Below are 18,863 nucleotides of genomic sequence, written 5' to 3'. Positions count from 1 at the left end.
CCCGTCTCGGCCTCCCAAAGTGCTGGGATTACAGGCTTGAGCCACCGCGCCCGGCCAAAAGAAAATGTTTTAACGCTTGGTCATATGTTAAGAAAATTTTTAATGCATATTTGTATTTTTGTTTCAAATATATGGTTTCCAAGAGTAGGCTTTCAAGCATAAAATTACATTAAAATTCCGTGGAGGAGTAAACAAGAAAGGAATTCAAGGAGAAAAAGAAAAATATAAAATTTCAAACTGTTGAAGATCTTGCTCTGTCTTTTTTAAGGGGATTATTGTGGGCTGAGCACAGTGGCTCACACCCATAATCCTGGCCCTTTGGGAGGCTGAGGCAGGAGGACTGCTTGAGCCCAGGAGTTCAAGACCAGCCTGGGCAAAATGGCAAAAATCCTGTCTTTCTACAAAGAATACAAAAATTAGCTGGGCGTGGTGTCATGTGCCTATAGTCCCAGCTACTCAGGAGGCTGAGGTGAGAGGATCACCTGAGCCCAGGAGGTCAAGGCTACAGTGAGCCATGGTCATACCACACTGTACTTCAGCCTGGGCGACACAGTGAGAAAGTCTCAAAATAATAATAATAATAAAAAGAGGCCGGGCATGGTGGCTCACGCCTGTAATCTCAACACTTTGGGAGGCCCAGGCAGGTGGATCATGAGGTCAGGAGTTCCAGACCAGCCTGGCCAATATGGTGAAACCCTGTCTCTACTAAAAACATAAAAATTAGCTGGGCATGGTGGTGTGCGTCTGTAACCCCAGCTGCTCGGGAGGCTGAGGCAGGAGAATCGTTTAAACCCGGGAAACGGAGGTTGCAGTGAGCCAAGATCGCGTCACTGCACTCCTGCCTTGGTGACAGAGTGTGACTCCATCTCAAAAAATAATAAATAAGTAAATAAATAAATTAATAAATAAAATAGGCCAGGCACGGTGGCTCACACCTATAATCCCAACACTTTAGGGGGCCGAGGCGGGCAGATCACCTGAGGTCAGGAGTTCGAGACCAGCCTGGCCAACATGGTGAAACTCCATATCTACTAAAAATACAAAAATTAGCTGGGTGTGGTGGTGGGCACCTGTAATCCTACCTACTCAGGAGGCTGAGGCAGGAGAATCACTTAACCCAGGAGGCGGAGGTGGCAGTGAGTCGAGATCACACCACTGCACTCCAGTGAAAGTGACAGAGCAAGACTCCATCTCCAAATAATAATAATAATAATAATAATAAGATTGTGGATATCAAGTTGTCAAAGTACAGTATTTAATTTTTGTGAATATATTCTAAATGTAACAGTAAAAATGTCAATATTAACAATAGAGCAGAAATCATGTACTTTGCAATTTTTTAAACTTGTGATAAAGATTTTAAATTTCAACTTTAAAATATATCAGGCAGTACATATAGTTTGAGATGGCCAGGCATGGGGGCTCACGCCTGTAATCCCAGCACTTTGGGAGGCCAAGGCAGGAAGATTGCTTGAGCCCAGAAGTTTGAGGCCAGCCCAGGCAACATGGTGAAACCCTGTCTCTACCAAAAATACAAAAATTAGCTGGGCAATGATAGTGTGTGCCTCTAGTGTCAGCTACTTGGGAGGCTGAGTTGGGAGGATCACTTGAGTCCAGGACTCAATTAATTAGCTGGGCACGGTGGCGGAGGTAGAGGTGGAAATTGCAGTAAGCTGTGATCACACCACTGCACTCCACCCTAGGCAACAGAGTGAGGGGCTGTCTCGAACAAACAAACAAAAACAACAAAATTATTTTGAGAGAAAGGGAGCAAAAAGTTTGCAGACCCCTGCCTTCGGGATCCAAGGAGCACAGTTTGCTCACCATTGAGAGATACAATTTCCATTCATTTACAGAGGGAAGAAGAGAAGAGTTCCTTCTCTGTGGAAGATGCCTCTTCCCTCCACTCCAAGGGCAGATAATCATCCTATGAACCCAGGGACAAATAATTATCCCATCAACCCAAGAGACAGGTCCTATTATCTCATTTTACTATAGGGAGTTTAGGTTTAAATTTAGTTAGCTTGGGACTTGAACACAGGTAGTTTACTCCAAAGTCCATTCTCTTAAACATTATGTTGCCTCTACCACTTTCATACACAAGGTCTTTGGTGATACGACCTTTTCTTTTTTTTTTTTTTTTTTTTTGAGACAGAGTCTCGTTCTGTCACCCAGGCTGGAATGCAGTGGAGCGATCTCAGCTCACTGCAAGCTCCGCCTCCCGGGTTTACGCCATTCTCCTGCCTCAGCCTCCCAAGTAGCTGGGACTACAGGTGCTCGCCACCACGCTCGGCTAATTTTTGTACATTTAGTAGAGACGGGGTTTCACCATGTTAGCCAGGATGGTCTCGATCTCCTGACCTCGTGATCCGCCGCCTCGGCCTCCCAAAGTGCTGGGATTACAGGTGTGAGTCACCGCACCCGGCCACAACCTCTTCTTATATCTCCTCTCTAGCCCGTACCACATAACGCACCCATTGTGAATGTTATATCCCTACCTTTCTGAACTTCTATTATTTCCACTACCCAAAGTTCCAAGCTTTCTTCCCTTATCTGAAAATGTTCTCAATGTCCTGCCCCTACTCCCTTAAAGGTGGGGATCTTTTTATTTTTTATCTCTATTTTTTAGAGACTGAGTCTTGCTCTGTTGCCCAGGCTGGAGTGCTGTGGTGCAATCAGAGCTCACTGCAGCCTCAAACTCCTTGGCTCAAGTGATCCTCCAGCCTCAGCCTCCTGAGTAGTTGGGACTATAGGAGCAGGCCACCATGCTCAGTTAATTTTTTTTTTTTTTTTGGTATTATTTTTTGTAGAGACAGAGTCTCCTTATGGTGCCCAAGCTGGTCTCAAATTCCTGGCCTCCAGTGATCCACCCTGCTCAGCTTCCCAATGTGCTAGGATTATGTGAGCCACTGCATCCAGCCTAGGTTGATAAACTCCTAATCAACCAATAGATCTCAAGTCAGATATAATTTTCATACTTCAGAAAGACATCCCTGATTCTTCTCCTCAACACCCAGAAGGGCAAAATGAAATAGCACAAAACTGAGTTAGATGTCCCCCCTATTGTCCCAGAGCACTCTGAACTTACTTCTCTCATGGCACTTACTTGCCCCTCCCCACATCCAAATTAAACTATAAGCTCTTGGAGAGCAAGAACACCCTTTTTTTTTTTTTTTTTTTTAGGTGTTGTATCTACAGTGCTTAGCACATAGTAGAACACTTAATAAGTATCTGTTGAACAAATGAGTGTTATCTGTTTAAAATTACTCATATTTGCAATGATTTACCTTTTTTTCTGGTGATCGATTCTTCCCATCTTCAAGTTGTACTGAATACTTAACACTGGACTTGTTTATCACTTCTGTAGCTTTTAAAAACAACAAAAAAAGAAACATGGGGCATTAAAGAAACACTAATATCTAAGTAGTACAGTTAACACTGAAATAACCTCTATAGTCATGCTTATTTATTCATTATTAACTTACTTAAAACAATGTAATAAAATTCACAAGTAAAATGCTTAGTACCACTGCAATAAATATTTATGTAAAGTACCTTCAAGTTAACTGAAGATAGCTCTATATAATCATAAAACATTTATTAAAAATCATTATTTGGCATTTGCATTTGAATACATGACTCTAAAAACCTAAGGTCAGCCGGGCGCAGTGGCTCAAGCCTGTAATCCCAGCACTTTGGGAGACTGAGACGGGCGGATCACAAGGTCAGGAGATCAAGACCATCCTGGCTAACACGGTGAAACCCCTTCTCTACTAAAAATACAAAAAACTAGCCGGGCGAGGTGGCGGGCGTCTGTAGTCCCAGCTACTCGGGAGGCTGAGGCAGGAGAATGGCGTAAACCCGGGAGGCAGAGCTTGCAGTGAGCTGAGATCCTGCCACTGCACTCCAGCCTGGGCGACAGAGCGAGACTCCGTCTCAAAAAAAAAAAAAAACCTAAGGTCAACATTTATAGAAACCTTAAAAGTATTATTAAAGGTTTGGGGAAATTCTTAGACTGAATACTGCAGTGGAGCAATTAAAGGTTCAGTAAAACATCATTAAAACAAGCTTCTAATTTAGATTTTTGTCTTAATTTCAATAAGCCTGGGCTGAACAGTAAGTGACAGAACCAGGATCTAACCCCAGGCAATATGATTTGGGAGTCTGTGCTCTTAACCACTGTGACATACATTTCCTCTGCAGGAAAAATAACAACCTAGAAATGCAAATAGGGGAAAATATTCCACTTACAATATAAAAACATTATACTTAGAATAAATACAAAAAAAAAAATACAAGGTTCTCAATGATGAAAATGTAAAATCTTATTAAATGGCATAAAAAAAGATCTGTACAAATGAAAAGACACAGCATTAGGATATATATCACAAAATGTTTAATTCTTCCAAATTTAAGGCAATTCCAACTGAAGACCCTACAGGGATATTTTAATTTAATAAATAATTTCAAAGTACAAAGAGACAAGAAATGTAAGCTTAGGCCAGGTGCGGTGACTCACGCCTATAGTCCCAGCACTTTGGGAGGCCAAGGCGGGTGGATCACCTGAGGTCAGAAGCTCAAAACCAGTTTGGCCAACATGGTGAAACCCCGCCTCTACTAAAAATACAAAAATTAGCCAGGTGTGGTGGCAAGCGCCTGCAATCCCAGCTACTTGGGAGGCTGAGGCAGGAGAATTGCTTAAACCCAGGAAATGGAGGTTGCAGTGACCTGAGATCACGCCACTGTGCTCAAACCTGGGTGATAGGGCAAGACTCCATCTTGGAAAAAAAAAATGTAAGCTTAAAAAGAAAAAAAAAAAGAGAGAGAAAAGACCTCTAGAACAGAACAGACAACCCAGAGACTGATCCCAAGACTTTATATACAACAAAGATAGTATTTCAATTCAATAGAAAAGGATAGATTGATTAATAGGGCTGGTATAACTAGCACCACATCAAAAAGAAAATAAATGCATTGGGAAAACTATTTGGAACAAAAATGACAAAGAGTTAACTGCTATATATACAACAAGTTCTCATACATTTATAAGGTAAGACAAACAATTCAACAGAAAAATGAGCAAAGAATAGGAAGAGGCAATACACAAACAGAAAACCCAAACAGGAAACGAATACAATACTCAGGGAAATGCAAATTAACTATAACTGAAAACGGAGGGGAAGAGGTAGTCTCATGTATTGCTGGTAAAAATGTAAATAGACTCTAGAAGGCAAACTGTCAAGACTTATTAAAATTAATAATGCGTACATCACTCTTGGGAATTGGGAGGAGTGGGTCACAGGGAGCTTAACATGGGCCTCTGGGAATGCTAGTGATGTTTCCTGAACTGAGTGTGGGTTTGTGAAATTTTGACCTAAACTTAACTTAGGATATGTGTGTTTTATATATATATATACACACATACACATATACACACATATATATACACACGTATCTATATATACCTTAGCCATATATATATATGAGAGAGAGACAGTGTTCTTGCCTCAACAAAAACAGAAAATAATATCAATCATCTAACCAAATAATCTCACTCTTGGCTGTTTCACAGAAATATATGCAACAGTAAACAGGTTTAAACCAAAACATTTATAGCAGTATTGCTCATGATGGCAAAAGACTGAAAATAAAGTAGATACCAATCAGAAGAAAACTGAGGAATAAATTACATAATATCCACATCATGAAATACATAGCCACTAAAAAGAATGACCTTGTTAAAACATAGATTGCAGGGGGGGAAATGACTCCAGCTATAGTGATTGACTGAAGATGATGACCTCATTTTTAAAAATAAGGACCAACTCTCCCCACTTATGTACACGAAGATGTTATGCACGTAACACTGGCACAGGTCGGGTCCCCTGGGAGACCACCTCTGTGATGAAGGCTTGCATTTGAAAAGGTGATTGGAGAGTGAAGGAGGCACAACCCAACCAAGGAAGATGATGGCTAAGATGCAGTCACTCAAAGGTCTGCCCTGGGCTGAGCACAGTCCTGCAGAGGTGTCTCCCAATGGGTCAAGGCAGCTGGGCTTTTATACCCCTGCACAAACTAGTCACTGGACCAGTCACTCCTGGGGAAGGGGTGGGCCCTTGAGCAAAGAAGCTCTTTGCAGCCAGGCAATTGGGGAGGGCCTGTCCCAGGAGCAGGGACAGTGCTCCAGTACTAAAGGGGCATACGGGCACCACAGTGCTCGCTACAGTCCACACTGTGCTGCTCATAGCCACTTGCTTCAGAGACGTTCTGGGAGCAGCTCCTGTAGGATTCTGGTGGGCCTTTTCCTGGGGAAATTTAAAAAGGGAAGGTACTGGGATGAATGACATCTTGTTGCTGCAGCTGGCCTCGAGGTTGCAAATTACATTCATCTCCCCCCTCTACTGTCCATGCTAGGGTTCATCCTCACCCTTGCCTATCTCCTCTACTGCTCTAGGTGGCTTAGCTTACCCGATCAGGTAACCCAAACCCTCATCCCTGAGGGGTAAGCCCCTGGCCACCATGCCTTTCTCTGGCCATAGCCCCTGCATTTGCCATCAAATTTGGGCAGGGGACCATGAGGTGGCCAATCACATCACCTGGGTGCATCTCTGCCCCCAGTGTGGTGGCAAGCGTGGTGGTAGCCAGGTGTGGTGGCAGTTAACAGTTCTACCTCCACCTGATGCCCATGGTCAGTCACCCCAGAAGATGGAAATTACATTCCTTGCCAGCCAGTCTCTCGGCACGAGGAGCTCGAAATAACCAGGCAGCAGCCAGAGCTGGAAATTAAATGGCATTCTTCATTTGTCCCTGCTGGAAAGGTTTTCCCTTTGAGAGTCAAGACCTTTAAACCTTAAGAACCCAGAGGAGTGTGGGGGAGAAATACAGATTTCTAAGTGGGTCACTGGGAGTGATGAGTTTCACCTTTTGGTTCCCAGACCCATTTATCCCACAAACCAAGGACTCTGTACCACGTACTGGTCAGTGATTTGCAGTGCACACTGCACCCTGGAGGTGACTGCTTCGTTGCAGGTGTCACCTCCAGGCTGCCCACGAGGTGAGCTGTGCCTTCCACGGACCATCCTGCTGCTCCATCAGGCTGGCAGCTTCTTGGTGTGTGGCTGTGAGGGAGCCAGTGGGTCCCATTCTCATGTGCCCACTGCTGCAGTTCCTTGGCTGTGTGCAGGATTCTGTGGATCAAACACTCTGTGAAACTTGGGTGACGGAGCTGACTGAATCCATGAGAACGGGAAAGGCAAACTCATGCCTATAACATGTGTTGGTTCCAGCCAAGATGAATCACTGTACCTTCTAGGGCACAAGGGGTTCAGTGTTGTCAAATGACTGTCTCCCTCCAAGGAAGGTGCAACTGGGGACTCAGTGTTTGGCCTTTCTTGTTGGAAGACTGGATGTTCAGCAGAGAAATAGCCAGGTCAGCTCTGGTGAGGGGGAGCCCCATGCTATGGGCCATGCACAGCATCTACCCACCCCATGATTACTCCATGAGAGAGCCCAGTGTGCCAGCATGGGCACAGCAGATGGCAGAGGCTAGTAGATGTCAACTGGCCAAGTCATCCTATTAATGTGGTGGTTTGGTGTGTCCTCTTGGTCAATGTTCTCGGGTGGGATGTACTTCATGTCTGTTCCCACAGATCCCTCCACATGCCTTACTCCAGGAAGCCCCTGATCTTCCAATCTTTCTTATTCCAGGTACCTGAGCAACCTGTCAAGCCACTAACCATTGCCCAAGAGTTCCAAATGTGTTAACATTGGGGCCACTTCTCCTTCCACACCAAGTAGTAGTCAAGGGCACCACCCAACGTTCTACCCATTGGGTTTCCCTTGAGCGCTGTCTTCTAGGGCTGCCTAAATCAGGCTCTTCAGAGCCCACCCACCATGAACCAAGCGCGAACTTTTCCTGCCTCCATCAGCTGGTCTTAAGACTGCCCCCTTTAGAAGTACCAGTGCCAGCACCAATGATGCCATGGGTTCTGGGCCACACGAGAAGCTTGGTTGTGCCTGCTTGTACCTAGCACTAAATGAGCCACTTCCAACTTGCAATGGACAGCTGCACGCCCACCTCTCCGTGGGTCTGACAGAACCAGCTCATGCTGGCAGTTCTGGCTCATGGTCACTTGATGTCACCATGGCCTCACGCTCCATCTCTACCAGGGCCCAGTAGCATGACAGTTTTGTTTTTGAAAAATTTATAATTCTTTTCTGCAGATAGCATTGCCTTGCTCCAGAGTTCTAGGAGGTCTGCATTGAGATTTTCCTGCTGGGGCTTTGCCTTAAGCCTCACATGGCATCTTTCCCCACTACAGATACCTCTAACATCACAAGGTCTGTTGGGTTGGAAGTCCAAGTAGCTGGGCCACTTGCTTCACAGCCTAGGCCTCTTACAGGATGCTTTCCTATGCAGTATGCCCAATGTAGAATATGCTGCCTCCACTCCCTAAACCCAGAGATGCCTATCAGGTGTTATGGTTCACTCTTAATGGTTAATGTGGTTAACCACGTTGCAGAATGACTCGACCAGTTGACATCTTCATTCTTAATGCTTCATTCTTAAAAATGCAGTAATTTTGCCAGGTGTTCACTTGTAGTCCCAGCTACTCAGGAGACTGAAGCAGATCACTTTTTGTTTGTTTGTTTGTTTTTTGGTTTTTTTTTGAGACGGAGTCTCACTCTGTCGCCCAGGCTGGAGTGCAGTGGCCGGATCTCAGCTCACTGCAAGCTCCGCCTCCTGGGTTTACGCCATTCTCCTCCCTCAGCCTCCCGAGTAGCTGGGACTACAGGCACTCGCCACCTTGCCCGGCTAGTTTTTTGTATTTTTTAGTAGAGACGGGGTTTCACCGGGTTAGCCAGGATGGTCTTGATCTCCTGACCTCGTGATCCGCCCGTCTCGGCCTCCCAAAGCGCAGATCACTTTGACCCCAAGAATTTGAGGACAGCCTGAGCAATATAGTGAGACCCAGTCTCTTGGGGAAAAAAAGAAAAAAAAAAAAAGGGTGGCCAGGCTCGGTGGCTCACACCTGTAATCCCAGCACTTTGGGAGGCCAAGGCAGGCAGATCGCCTAAGGTCGGGAGTTCGAGACCAGCCTGACCAACATGGAGAAAACCTATCTCTACTAACAACAACAACAACAAAATTAGCCAGGCATGGTGGCGCATCCCTGTGATCCCAGCTACTTAGAAGGCTGAGGCAGGAGAATCGCTTGAACCTGGGGGACAAAGGTTGTGGTGAGCTGAGATCGCGCCATTGCACTCCAGCCTGGGCAACAAGAGTGAAACTCTTTCTCAAAAAAAAAAAAAAAAAAAAAAAAGAGGCACTAATTTGTCCTTTACTTGCAAGGGGATATCCTACCTATCCCTCAGACCACCAAACTTCCAAAAACTTCATGGTTGTGGTGGGTTCCAGAATATCTGTGGGCTTATCTCCCACGTGTTGGACAGCAAGACAGCTAACAAACTTGCCATTTCTTGCTTATGCTGATTGGCATGATGTCATCAAAACAGTGGATGGCTGGATAACATAGCACTGGGGCAAGGTGCAAATTTATATTGTCCATTCAGAGTGAATATTTCTGCAGGGATGGAGAAGAATGTGTTCACCAAATCAATAATTGCATTTCATATACCTGAGGTCTTGTTAATCGCATATGCCACATCCAGCCCACCAGCTGTCATGAGGACTATAACTTGGTCAAAACTATTTGTGGTGTCAATTGTTATTCTCCAGGATCTGATTTCTATGAACACCTACCTGGTGAATTAAATGAATATATGACAGGGACCACCCTGTGCCCTGAATCCTGTAGGTGTTTAAGGATGGCACTAACTTCTGCCATTTCTCCTGGGTTGCCATATTGCTATACTAATTCACTATCTTTGCTGGGAAGGCAGTTTCAGCATCATCCACTTGAGCTTACTCACTATGAGAGCTCTCATCCTCAGGCCAAGGAGTCAGTACCTGAGGGTTCTTCCAACAGTCTGTTCACTCCAAATAACATTTGGGGACTTGGAGAATGGCTTCAGAGTGAGCCCTCCCATTATGGTGTCATCTGGGCCAAGGTTCCATTTATTGCTTGAGTCCTCGTGCCTCTGACAGAGAAACCATGATGATACTTTAGGTCTCCAGGCATCAATATCATATGAATGTTTCAGTATCCCCCTCTCCCATGTATAAGTTCTCAGAGTAAATGGCCACAGGTTTCCCTGGGGGAAAGACAGGAGGAATAGCTGCCATGTACACCTGCTATGGTGTTGCACAGTCCTTCCTCCTGGGGACCTGGCCTCTCCTTCAGTCAGTCAGTTCCAGGTCTGAAGTCACTTTATGAGAACTGTGCCTACCCTGCTTCTGACAGACACCACCACCTGGCCTCTATGTCAGGATTCTGTCTCCCTCACTGTTATCAGGAGGCATCTCCTATTATCATCCCTGGTCTATAGAGGACACCACTGAGATTCTCAGTGAAGCCGATGCTCCCTACTCCCTCATCAGCTTTCATTATTGCTTCGGTAAATATAGCATCCAGAGCACCCTTCTGCAGAACACTGTTACCTGCTGAGTTTCCCAGCCCTCCACAATATGGACATTCTAGCATGTCCACCTCTCCTGGCTTTTCATGCCTTCTTTTACATCTGCCCTGGCAGTTCTAACATTTCTACTTCACTTAGTATGAACCCTCTCCTACAAGGAACTAAAAGCCATCCTAGCAGTATGTTGGCACCACCTCTTGGAATCTTCATCGGGTTGTCAAATCCAGTGTCTCTGAAGTGATCCTGCATCAATAAACTCTCCCTTACCCAACCTTAGTTCCACCTGCCTTAATCCAGTACCCTCAGACCCAGCCCACCCATAGGTGAGACTCTCCCAGGCCTGCATTTATGACCAGTTAGGTCCTGCAGTTCCTTGGGAGTAGAATCTCTTTCGTCCCTGTGCCAGTTATCAACGTACTGCCCCTCAGCTACAAATTCACCCATCACCACACTGCCTGCCCTACAGAAAATACACCTCCTTTGCCACCTGGCACGATGTTAAGCTCTGTCAGCAGAGGGTGCTAGAGGGACGCTGCCAGAGAAGAGGCCTCTGGCTGCTGTGCTTTGCTTTCCTTTCTTCTTGCTCCTGCAGCTCTTAGCCAGTGTACTAGACACCCACGAGCAGCCCCACTGGCCACTTCCCAGCTACTTCCACAGACATTCTAGCCAGCCCTTCAACAAGTTTCAGTCGATCCCTGTGGGCAGCTTCCTATTGAGTTTCGCAGGCACCCCTACCAACTTCTCAGCGAGTTCAGTGATACCCCATAGGTGGGTTCCCACATGCCAGACTGACTCCAGCACGTCAGCCAACTTCTTGGCCACCAGGTGGGCTACATCCACAACCTCTGACAGTCTGAATCTCAGCCTTGAGGGGAGAGATTCTGCTAAATTTGTCCCTTCCTTCAGCACCCCACTTCAGCCCTAGAGGAGGAAGCTGCTCCCTGTGTCTGCTATTGCTGGATTCTTTAGAATTTTCTCTAAAGCTATTCCTGGTAGCTAATCCTACTAGTTAGTAATGACTTAAACATTCCCTGTTCAAATTACTCTATGGTTTCTGTCCCCTGACTGGACTGCAACAGGCCCAGTACTTTTTGGCTGGGTTATTTTGTGACTTAATGACCAGGAGAGGAGGAGGGGGCAGCAAAAAAGAAAAAGCCTGAAGAATACATTTATGAATCTTTTCACAGTTCCATATGAAATGACATATGTATGCGTGTGTGTAACTATACAAAAAGATCTGGGGAATTATGAACGTTGTTTAGTTTTTCTGTTTCTCCCTCCCCACCCCAAAAACTTTTCCTAAAGTACTATAAAATAATGAGGGAGCATGTCTTATTTTTCAAGACAGAAGTTCTCCATTGTTTTCAAGCAAAGCTGCGGGCGGGGGGGAGCGCTCAGGGTGGGGCCATTTCTGCAGGTCTCAGAGGTATCTGATACTTAAGATTTCTTTTTTAAATAAAATTTATTACAATTTATTATTTTTTTTGAAACAGGGTCTCACTCTGTTACCCAGGCTGGAGTGCAGTGGCACAATCTCAGCTCCCTGCAACCTCCACCTCCCAAACTCAAGCGACAATCCCCCTTTCTCAGCCATCCAAATAGCTGGGATTACAGCCACCCAGACAGCTGGGATTACGTGCCATCATGCCCCACTAATTTTTTGTAGAGATGAGTGTGAAAGGAAAATAAATCTTGGGAACCCCAAGTCACTAAGTTAAAGGGAAAAGTCAAGTGGGAACTGCTTATGGCAAACATGCCTCTCCATTCTATTCAAAGTCAAATTCTATCCGAGGTTCACCTGAGACAAATAGGGATCTGATTGCTTCCTCTCCCCTGTTATGTAAAAATACAGACTCACTAAATTGTGTATTCAGTGGAAGGCTGATCAAGCACTCAAAAGAATGCAACCTTTTGTCTCTTATCTACTTTTTGTTTGTTTTTGAAACAGAGTCTCATTCTATCCTCCAGGCTGGAGTGCAGTGGTGCAATCTTGGCTCACTGCAACCTCCTTCTCCGGGTTCAAGCAATTCTCCCGCCTCATCCTCCCAAGTAGCTGGGATGACAGGCACCTGCCACCAAGCCCGGCTAATTTTAGATTTTTAGTAGAGACAGGGTTTCACCACATTGGCCAGTCTGGTCTCGAACTCCTGAACTCAAGGGATCCACCTGCCTTGGCCTCCCAAAATACTGGGATTACAGGGGTGAGCTATCACACCTGGCCCCTCTTATCTAATTCTAGCCTAGAAGACCCCCTTCGCGTTGTCCTGCCTTACCAGACCGAACCAATTACATCTTACCCATATTGATGTCTCATGTCTTCCTAAAATGTATAAAAGCAAAGTACCCCCAACCACCTCGGGCACATGTCTCAGGACTTCCTAAGGCTGTCATAGGCATGTCCTTAACCTAGGCAAAATAAATTTCCTAAACTGAGACCTGCCTGACATTTTGCATTCACACGGGTTTCGCCATGTTGCCCAAGCTGGTCTGATACTCAAGATTTTTTTTTCTTGGCTCCCTGTGGTATTTCAATCAAGATTTAAATATACCAATCCAAAGGTTCTCATCCTGTATCTCAGGGTCTGCTCTCTCTTTCTTCAGATCAAGACCTTAATCTTGGCCAGGTGGGGGTGGCTCATGCCTGTAATCCCAGCACTTTGGTAGGCCAAGACAGATGTCTTGAGCCCAGGAATTCGAGACCAGACTGGGCAACATGGTGAAACCCCATGTGTACTTAAAAAACAAACAAACAAAAAAACTAACAGGGTGTGGTGGTGCGTACCTGTAGTCCCAGCTACTTGGGACAATCACCTGAGCCCTGGAGGCAGAGGTTAAAGTGAGCCGGATCGGGCCTCCAGCCTAGGTATCACCAAAAAATAACAACAAAAAACAAAACAAAACAAAAAAACCCCTAGCACACCACCAGGGCTGAAAATTCAAGTTTCTCTGGAGCAATCAGGACTAAGTCTTGGGTCTATGGCTACAGCCTGTCTCTTTATAGGCTGCCCAGGAAGCCTCTGGCTTTCATGTTCAGCCTTTAATTGCTTATCACCCACGGCCTTTTTTTGTATTTTTCCAAAGGATCTATTATTCCCAGCCACAGCCATCCAATTCTATTGTCTTCAACTGCCTTGTACTTCTCAGATGTGCAGTATTGTCCCAGCTGGTGCAGCTGCTCCCACTGGTAAGCCAGACAAACCCACCTTGAGCTAAAGTCTTCTCGCTCTTGCCGACCCAGGCTGGAGTGCGGAGGCGCGATCTCGGCTCACTGCAAGCTCCACCTCTTGGGTTCACGCCATTCTCCTGCCTCAGCCTCCCGAGTGGCTGGGACTACAGGAACCTGCCACCACGCCCGGCTATTTTTTTGTATTTTTAGTAGAGACAGGATTTCACTGTGTTAGCCAGGATGGTCTCTATCTCCTGACCTCGTAATCTGCCCGTCTCAGCCTCCCAAAGTGCTGGGATTACAGGTGTGAGCCACCGCGCTCAGCTGAGCCAAACTTTTAACTCCACTACTACCACTTGTATTCCACCCACAACTTGTGATGAGGTCATCAGTGCCAGCTCACCTGTGGGAGACCAAACTCCAAAATCACATGTCTACTTTCTCAGACAACAACTGCCACCAACTGTAGCAGATCAGATTCCCTGAGACTGAGATTTGTCAGCAGAAAGTTTACTGGGGAGTGGCCTTGAAGATTAGAAGAATTGAGCCTGCGGAAGCTGACATGTGATACATTGCAACAAATGTCTCAGCCAATGCCACCTGACAAGCAGGGTTGGCACAGACATATACAAGCTATAATTACAGTCATGTGGGGTATGTTCTGAGAAACGCGTCATTAGGTGACTTCATTGTTATGAAAACATCACAGATCAAGGGTCCCCAACCCCTGAGTGGAGGACCAGTACCTGTTTGTAGTATTAGGAACCAGGCCACACAGCAGGAGGTGAGCAGCAGGTGAGTGAGCATTCCCACCTGAGCTCCGCCTCCTGTCAGATCAGCAGCAGCATTAGATTCTCATAGGAGCATGAACCCTACTGTGAACTGCACAAGCGAGGAATAGGTTGTGAGCTCCTTATGAGAATCTAATGCCTGATGATCTGAGGTGGAACAGTTTCACCCCGAAAGCATCCCCCCCAACCCCTATCCCATGGAAAAACTGTCTTCCATGAAACCAGTCCCTGGTGCCAAAAGGTTGGGGACTGCTGTCATATAGCGAACTTACACAAACCTAGATGGCATAGCTTACTACAATCCTAGGCTGTATGGTCTAGCCTATAGCTCCTAGGCTACAAACCTGTACAGCATGTTACTGTACTGAATACTGTAGGCAACTGTAACACAACAGTAAGTACCTGTGTACCTAAACATAAGTAAAAATACAGTATAAAAGATTTTAAAATGGCACTTATATAGGGCACTTACCATAAATGGAGCTTGCAGGACTGGCAGTTGTTCTGGGTGAATCAGTGAGTGGGGAGTGAGTGTGAAACCTTAGTGCATTATTGTACACTACTGTAGACTTCACAAACACTATACACTTAGGACACACTAAATTTATTTTTAAAAATTTTCTTTCTTCAATAATAAAATCAATGTACTTTAACATTTTTTACTTTATACACTTTTAAATTTTTTGAACTCTTTTATAACATTTACCTTAAGACAAAAACACATTGTACAGCTGAACACAAATATTTTTTCTTCATATCTTGATTCCATAACCTTTTCTCTATTAAGATATTTCACTTTTAAAAAAAGTTCTAAACTTTCTTGCTTAAAACTAAGACATACACATACATTAGCCTAGGCCTACACACGGTAAAGAGCATCAGTATCACCACCTTCTACTTCCGAATCTTGTCCCCCTGGAAGGTTTTCAGAGGCACTAATACATATGGAGCTGTCACTTCCTATGATAACAGTACCCTCTTCTGGATACCTCCTGAAGGACCTGCCTGGAGCTGTTCTACAATTAGCTTTTTTTTACTAAGTAGGAGTACACCCTAAAACAATAATAAAAAGTATATATACTATTGTAAATATATAAACCAGTAACATAGTCATTTGTTTTCAAGTACTATGTGCTACATATAATTGTATATACAACTATACATAGTATAGTAGTGTAGTAGGCTATGCCATTGAGGTTTGTGTAAGTTGACGGTATGACATAGATATATACTATATACAGAGTGCTATACTTGTATACACCTGGTAGTGCAGTAGGTTTGTTTATGCCAGCATCACAACAAAAACATAATGCAGCCGGGCACGGTGGCTCATGTCTGTAAACTCAGCACTTTGGGAGGCCGAGGCGGGCAGATCACCTGAGGTCGGAGTTTAAGATCAGCTTGGCCAACATGGTGAAACCCTGCCTCTACTGCAATAAAAAAATCAGCCAGGCATGGTGGCGGGCACCTGTAATGCCAGCTACTCAGGAGGCTGAGACAGGAGAATCACTTGAGCTGGTAGGTGGAGGTTGCAGTGAGCCGAGATCACGCCATTGCACTCCAGCCTGGGTGACAAGACTGAAACTCTGTCTCAGGGGAAAAAAAAATGTAACGCATTGTGCTATGGTAACAGGACAGCTAGGATGTCACTAGGAGACAGGAATTTTTCAGATCCATTATAATCTTATGGGACCACCAACATATGTGCAGTATGTCGTTGACCAAACATTCATTATGCAGTGCATGACTCTCCAGCCATAGAAGTTATAATCACAGAAAAAAATTAACAAAAATATAAAAGGCATATACTAAGTGTTAACATAGGTTAACAATAAGGGAGAGGGTTCAACAAGCAAAAATGAACTTGAACCTTCTCACAATTTTATATTAAAATGATGTATGTATGCATCTATACAAATATGTAAAAAAAATTTTAAGAAAATGTCTTTGGGAGGCTGAGGCACTTGGATGGATCATTTGAGGTCAGGAGTTTAAAACCAACCTAACCAACATGGTGAAACCCCGTCTCTACTAAAAATACAAAAATTAGCCAGGCATGGTGGTGGGTGCCTATAATCCCAGCTACTCAGGAGGTTGTGGCAGGAGAATCCCTTGAACCCAGGAAGGGGAGGTCACAGTGAGCTGAGATCGCACCACTGCCTTACAGGTTGGGTGATAGAGTGAGAGTCCGTCTTAAAAAAAAAAAAAGATGGAAAATTGTGTGGAATTACAGATTTCAGTTAAAAAAAAAAAACAAAAAAAACACGTGGCCAGGGGCGGTAGCTCACGCCTGTAATCCCAGCACTTTAGGAGGCCAAGGCAGGCGGATTATGAGGTCAGGAGATTGAGACCATCCTGGCTAACAAAGTGAAACCCCGTCTCTAGTAAAGAATACAAAAAATTAGCCAGGCATAGTGGCGAGTACCTATAGTCCCAGCTACTCAGGAGGCTGAGGCAGGAGAATGGCGTGAACCCAAGAGGAGGAGGTTGCAGTGAGCCGAGATTGCACCACTGCACTCCAGCCTGGGCGACAGAGCAAGACTCCGTCTCAAAAACAAAACAAAACAAAACAAAAAAAAACATGTTTCCTAATGTATTACCAAGAGACTCCCCAAAAATGTTGTGGAAAAAATTTATAATACTAAAAAAAATAGTAGGACAGGCCTGTAATCCCACCACTTTGAGAGGCTGAGGCAGTAGAATCATGTGAGCCCAGGAGTTTGAGACCAGTCTGGGCAACACAGCAAGACCTCATCTCCACAAAAAAATAAAAAATTAGCCAGACACGGTGGCAAGTGCCTGTAGTCCCAGCTACTTAGGAGGCTGAGGTGGGAGGATTGCTTGAATCTGGGAGGTTTAGGCTGCAATGAGCTGTGAACTCCAGCCTGGGCGACAGAGCAAGGCCCTGTCTCGAAAAAAAAAAAAAGTAAGTTTATTTCTCTCTCATGTTCTGAGGTGAATGGTCTCAGTAGGTGGTGTAGCTGTTTTTTAAAGTCACTCAGGGGCCCAAGATCCTTTTAGCATGTTGTTCCACTATCCTCTAGGACACTGTTAGCATTTGCAGGGTTGGAGAAGAATCATTTCAGCTCTGACTGATGGGAAGCAAAGAGGCCAGAGAAGTAGGCAGGCTGTCTTGGAGCCTCCCTTGGAAATGGCACCCGCTTGAGCTCACAACTCACTGACAGGCACCTGGCAACCTGGTCAAACCTGACTGCAACAAGATTGAGCCATGGAGTGTAACTGTGTGCCTCAGAAAACAAGGATGGATTCAACGTGGTAAGAAATGAATAATCGCTGCCAAAATGTTATCTGGAATAATATAAAATCCCTATGATTATGAAGTGGTTGTCATAAAAGGCAGGATAATTAATGACTACATTTGAGCATGGAGAGATTTTAATTGAGTAAATTTAATTAAGTAAATTTTGAGGTGTTGGCAATGTAAGTGGTAGTTACATGGATGTTCTCTTACATTAATTTAAGTTTTGCATTTTTAGTGTTTTTCGTGACAAAGTGTTTTTAAATAAAAACCTATACTTGTTTCAAGAAGATATAACAGTCCAATCTTTACTGAAAGTGTATCTTGAGTCACCTCAGTCAGTCTAGCAGATAAGAAAATCAGACCCCAAAATGACAAGCATCACAGGTTTAAAACAGTTTGGTGTGACTTAGTGTTTGTAAAAGTAAGTATTTGTAGTTTATTTCCATTAATTTCTGAGTTTAATTTTGGTATTTATTTGGTAGGAAATAGGCTCATGGAAATGAAAGGCTAATTTACAATACTTTTCTTAGAATAATTTGACATAATAACAGCTCAGTATTTGACAAGAATCTAGAGTCAATTAAAACTTTAGCTCCAGCATCACTCATCAATAATCCACCAGCAATCCAACTTTAATTTGGATTCAAATGATGAAGGAATAAAACTGGTGAGAATCTGTGGTGGAAAGACTCCAAGGTGGTCCTATGATCCCTGCCTCTTGGTATCATGTCCTCACGTAACCCCCAACCCTCTGAGTGTGAATGGGACTACTGATTAGCTTCTAACCAACAGAACACACCAAAGGCAGCAGCATGTATGTGATCACATCATGTAAAACTGTAATGTCAGTCTTGTTAGAGAGACTTTTGCTGGCTTAGAAAAAGTGAGCTGCCATACTGTAGGTTGCCCACAGAGAGGATCATATGGCAGGAACTGGGGATACCTTCCACACACCAGCCAGTGAGAAACTGAGACCCTTGGTCTGAAAGTCTGTAAGAAAATGAATTCTGTCAACAACCATGTGAGTTTAGAAGAGAATGCTTCCCCAACTGCAGCCTCAGGAGAGACACCAGCCCTGGCTGATACCTGGAGTCCACCCTTGCAG

General features: G+C 44.6%; 1 protein-coding gene across 2 annotated transcripts in view; it reads right to left on the bottom strand.

The window, feature by feature from the left end:
* Positions 1 to 18,863, bottom strand: part of LOC105508009 (HAUS augmin-like complex subunit 3) — a 170,828-nt gene that overhangs the window by 135,630 nt on the left and 16,335 nt on the right. For both annotated transcript variants that reach the window (XM_011936758.1, XM_011936757.1), the window contains one exon: positions 3,288 to 3,367. In XM_011936758.1, the coding sequence (XP_011792148.1) occupies positions 3,288 to 3,367 (80 nt within the window). The remainder of the gene's footprint in view (positions 1 to 3,287; positions 3,368 to 18,863) is intronic.

This window comes from Colobus angolensis, unplaced genomic scaffold (assembly GCF_000951035.1).
Source record: "Colobus angolensis palliatus isolate OR3802 unplaced genomic scaffold, Cang.pa_1.0 Scaffold157, whole genome shotgun sequence".
NCBI classification, from domain to species: Eukaryota; Metazoa; Chordata; class Mammalia; order Primates; family Cercopithecidae; genus Colobus; species Colobus angolensis.
Note: the sequence above shows the minus strand (reverse complement) of the source record. Positions and strands in the feature narration are given on the sequence as shown.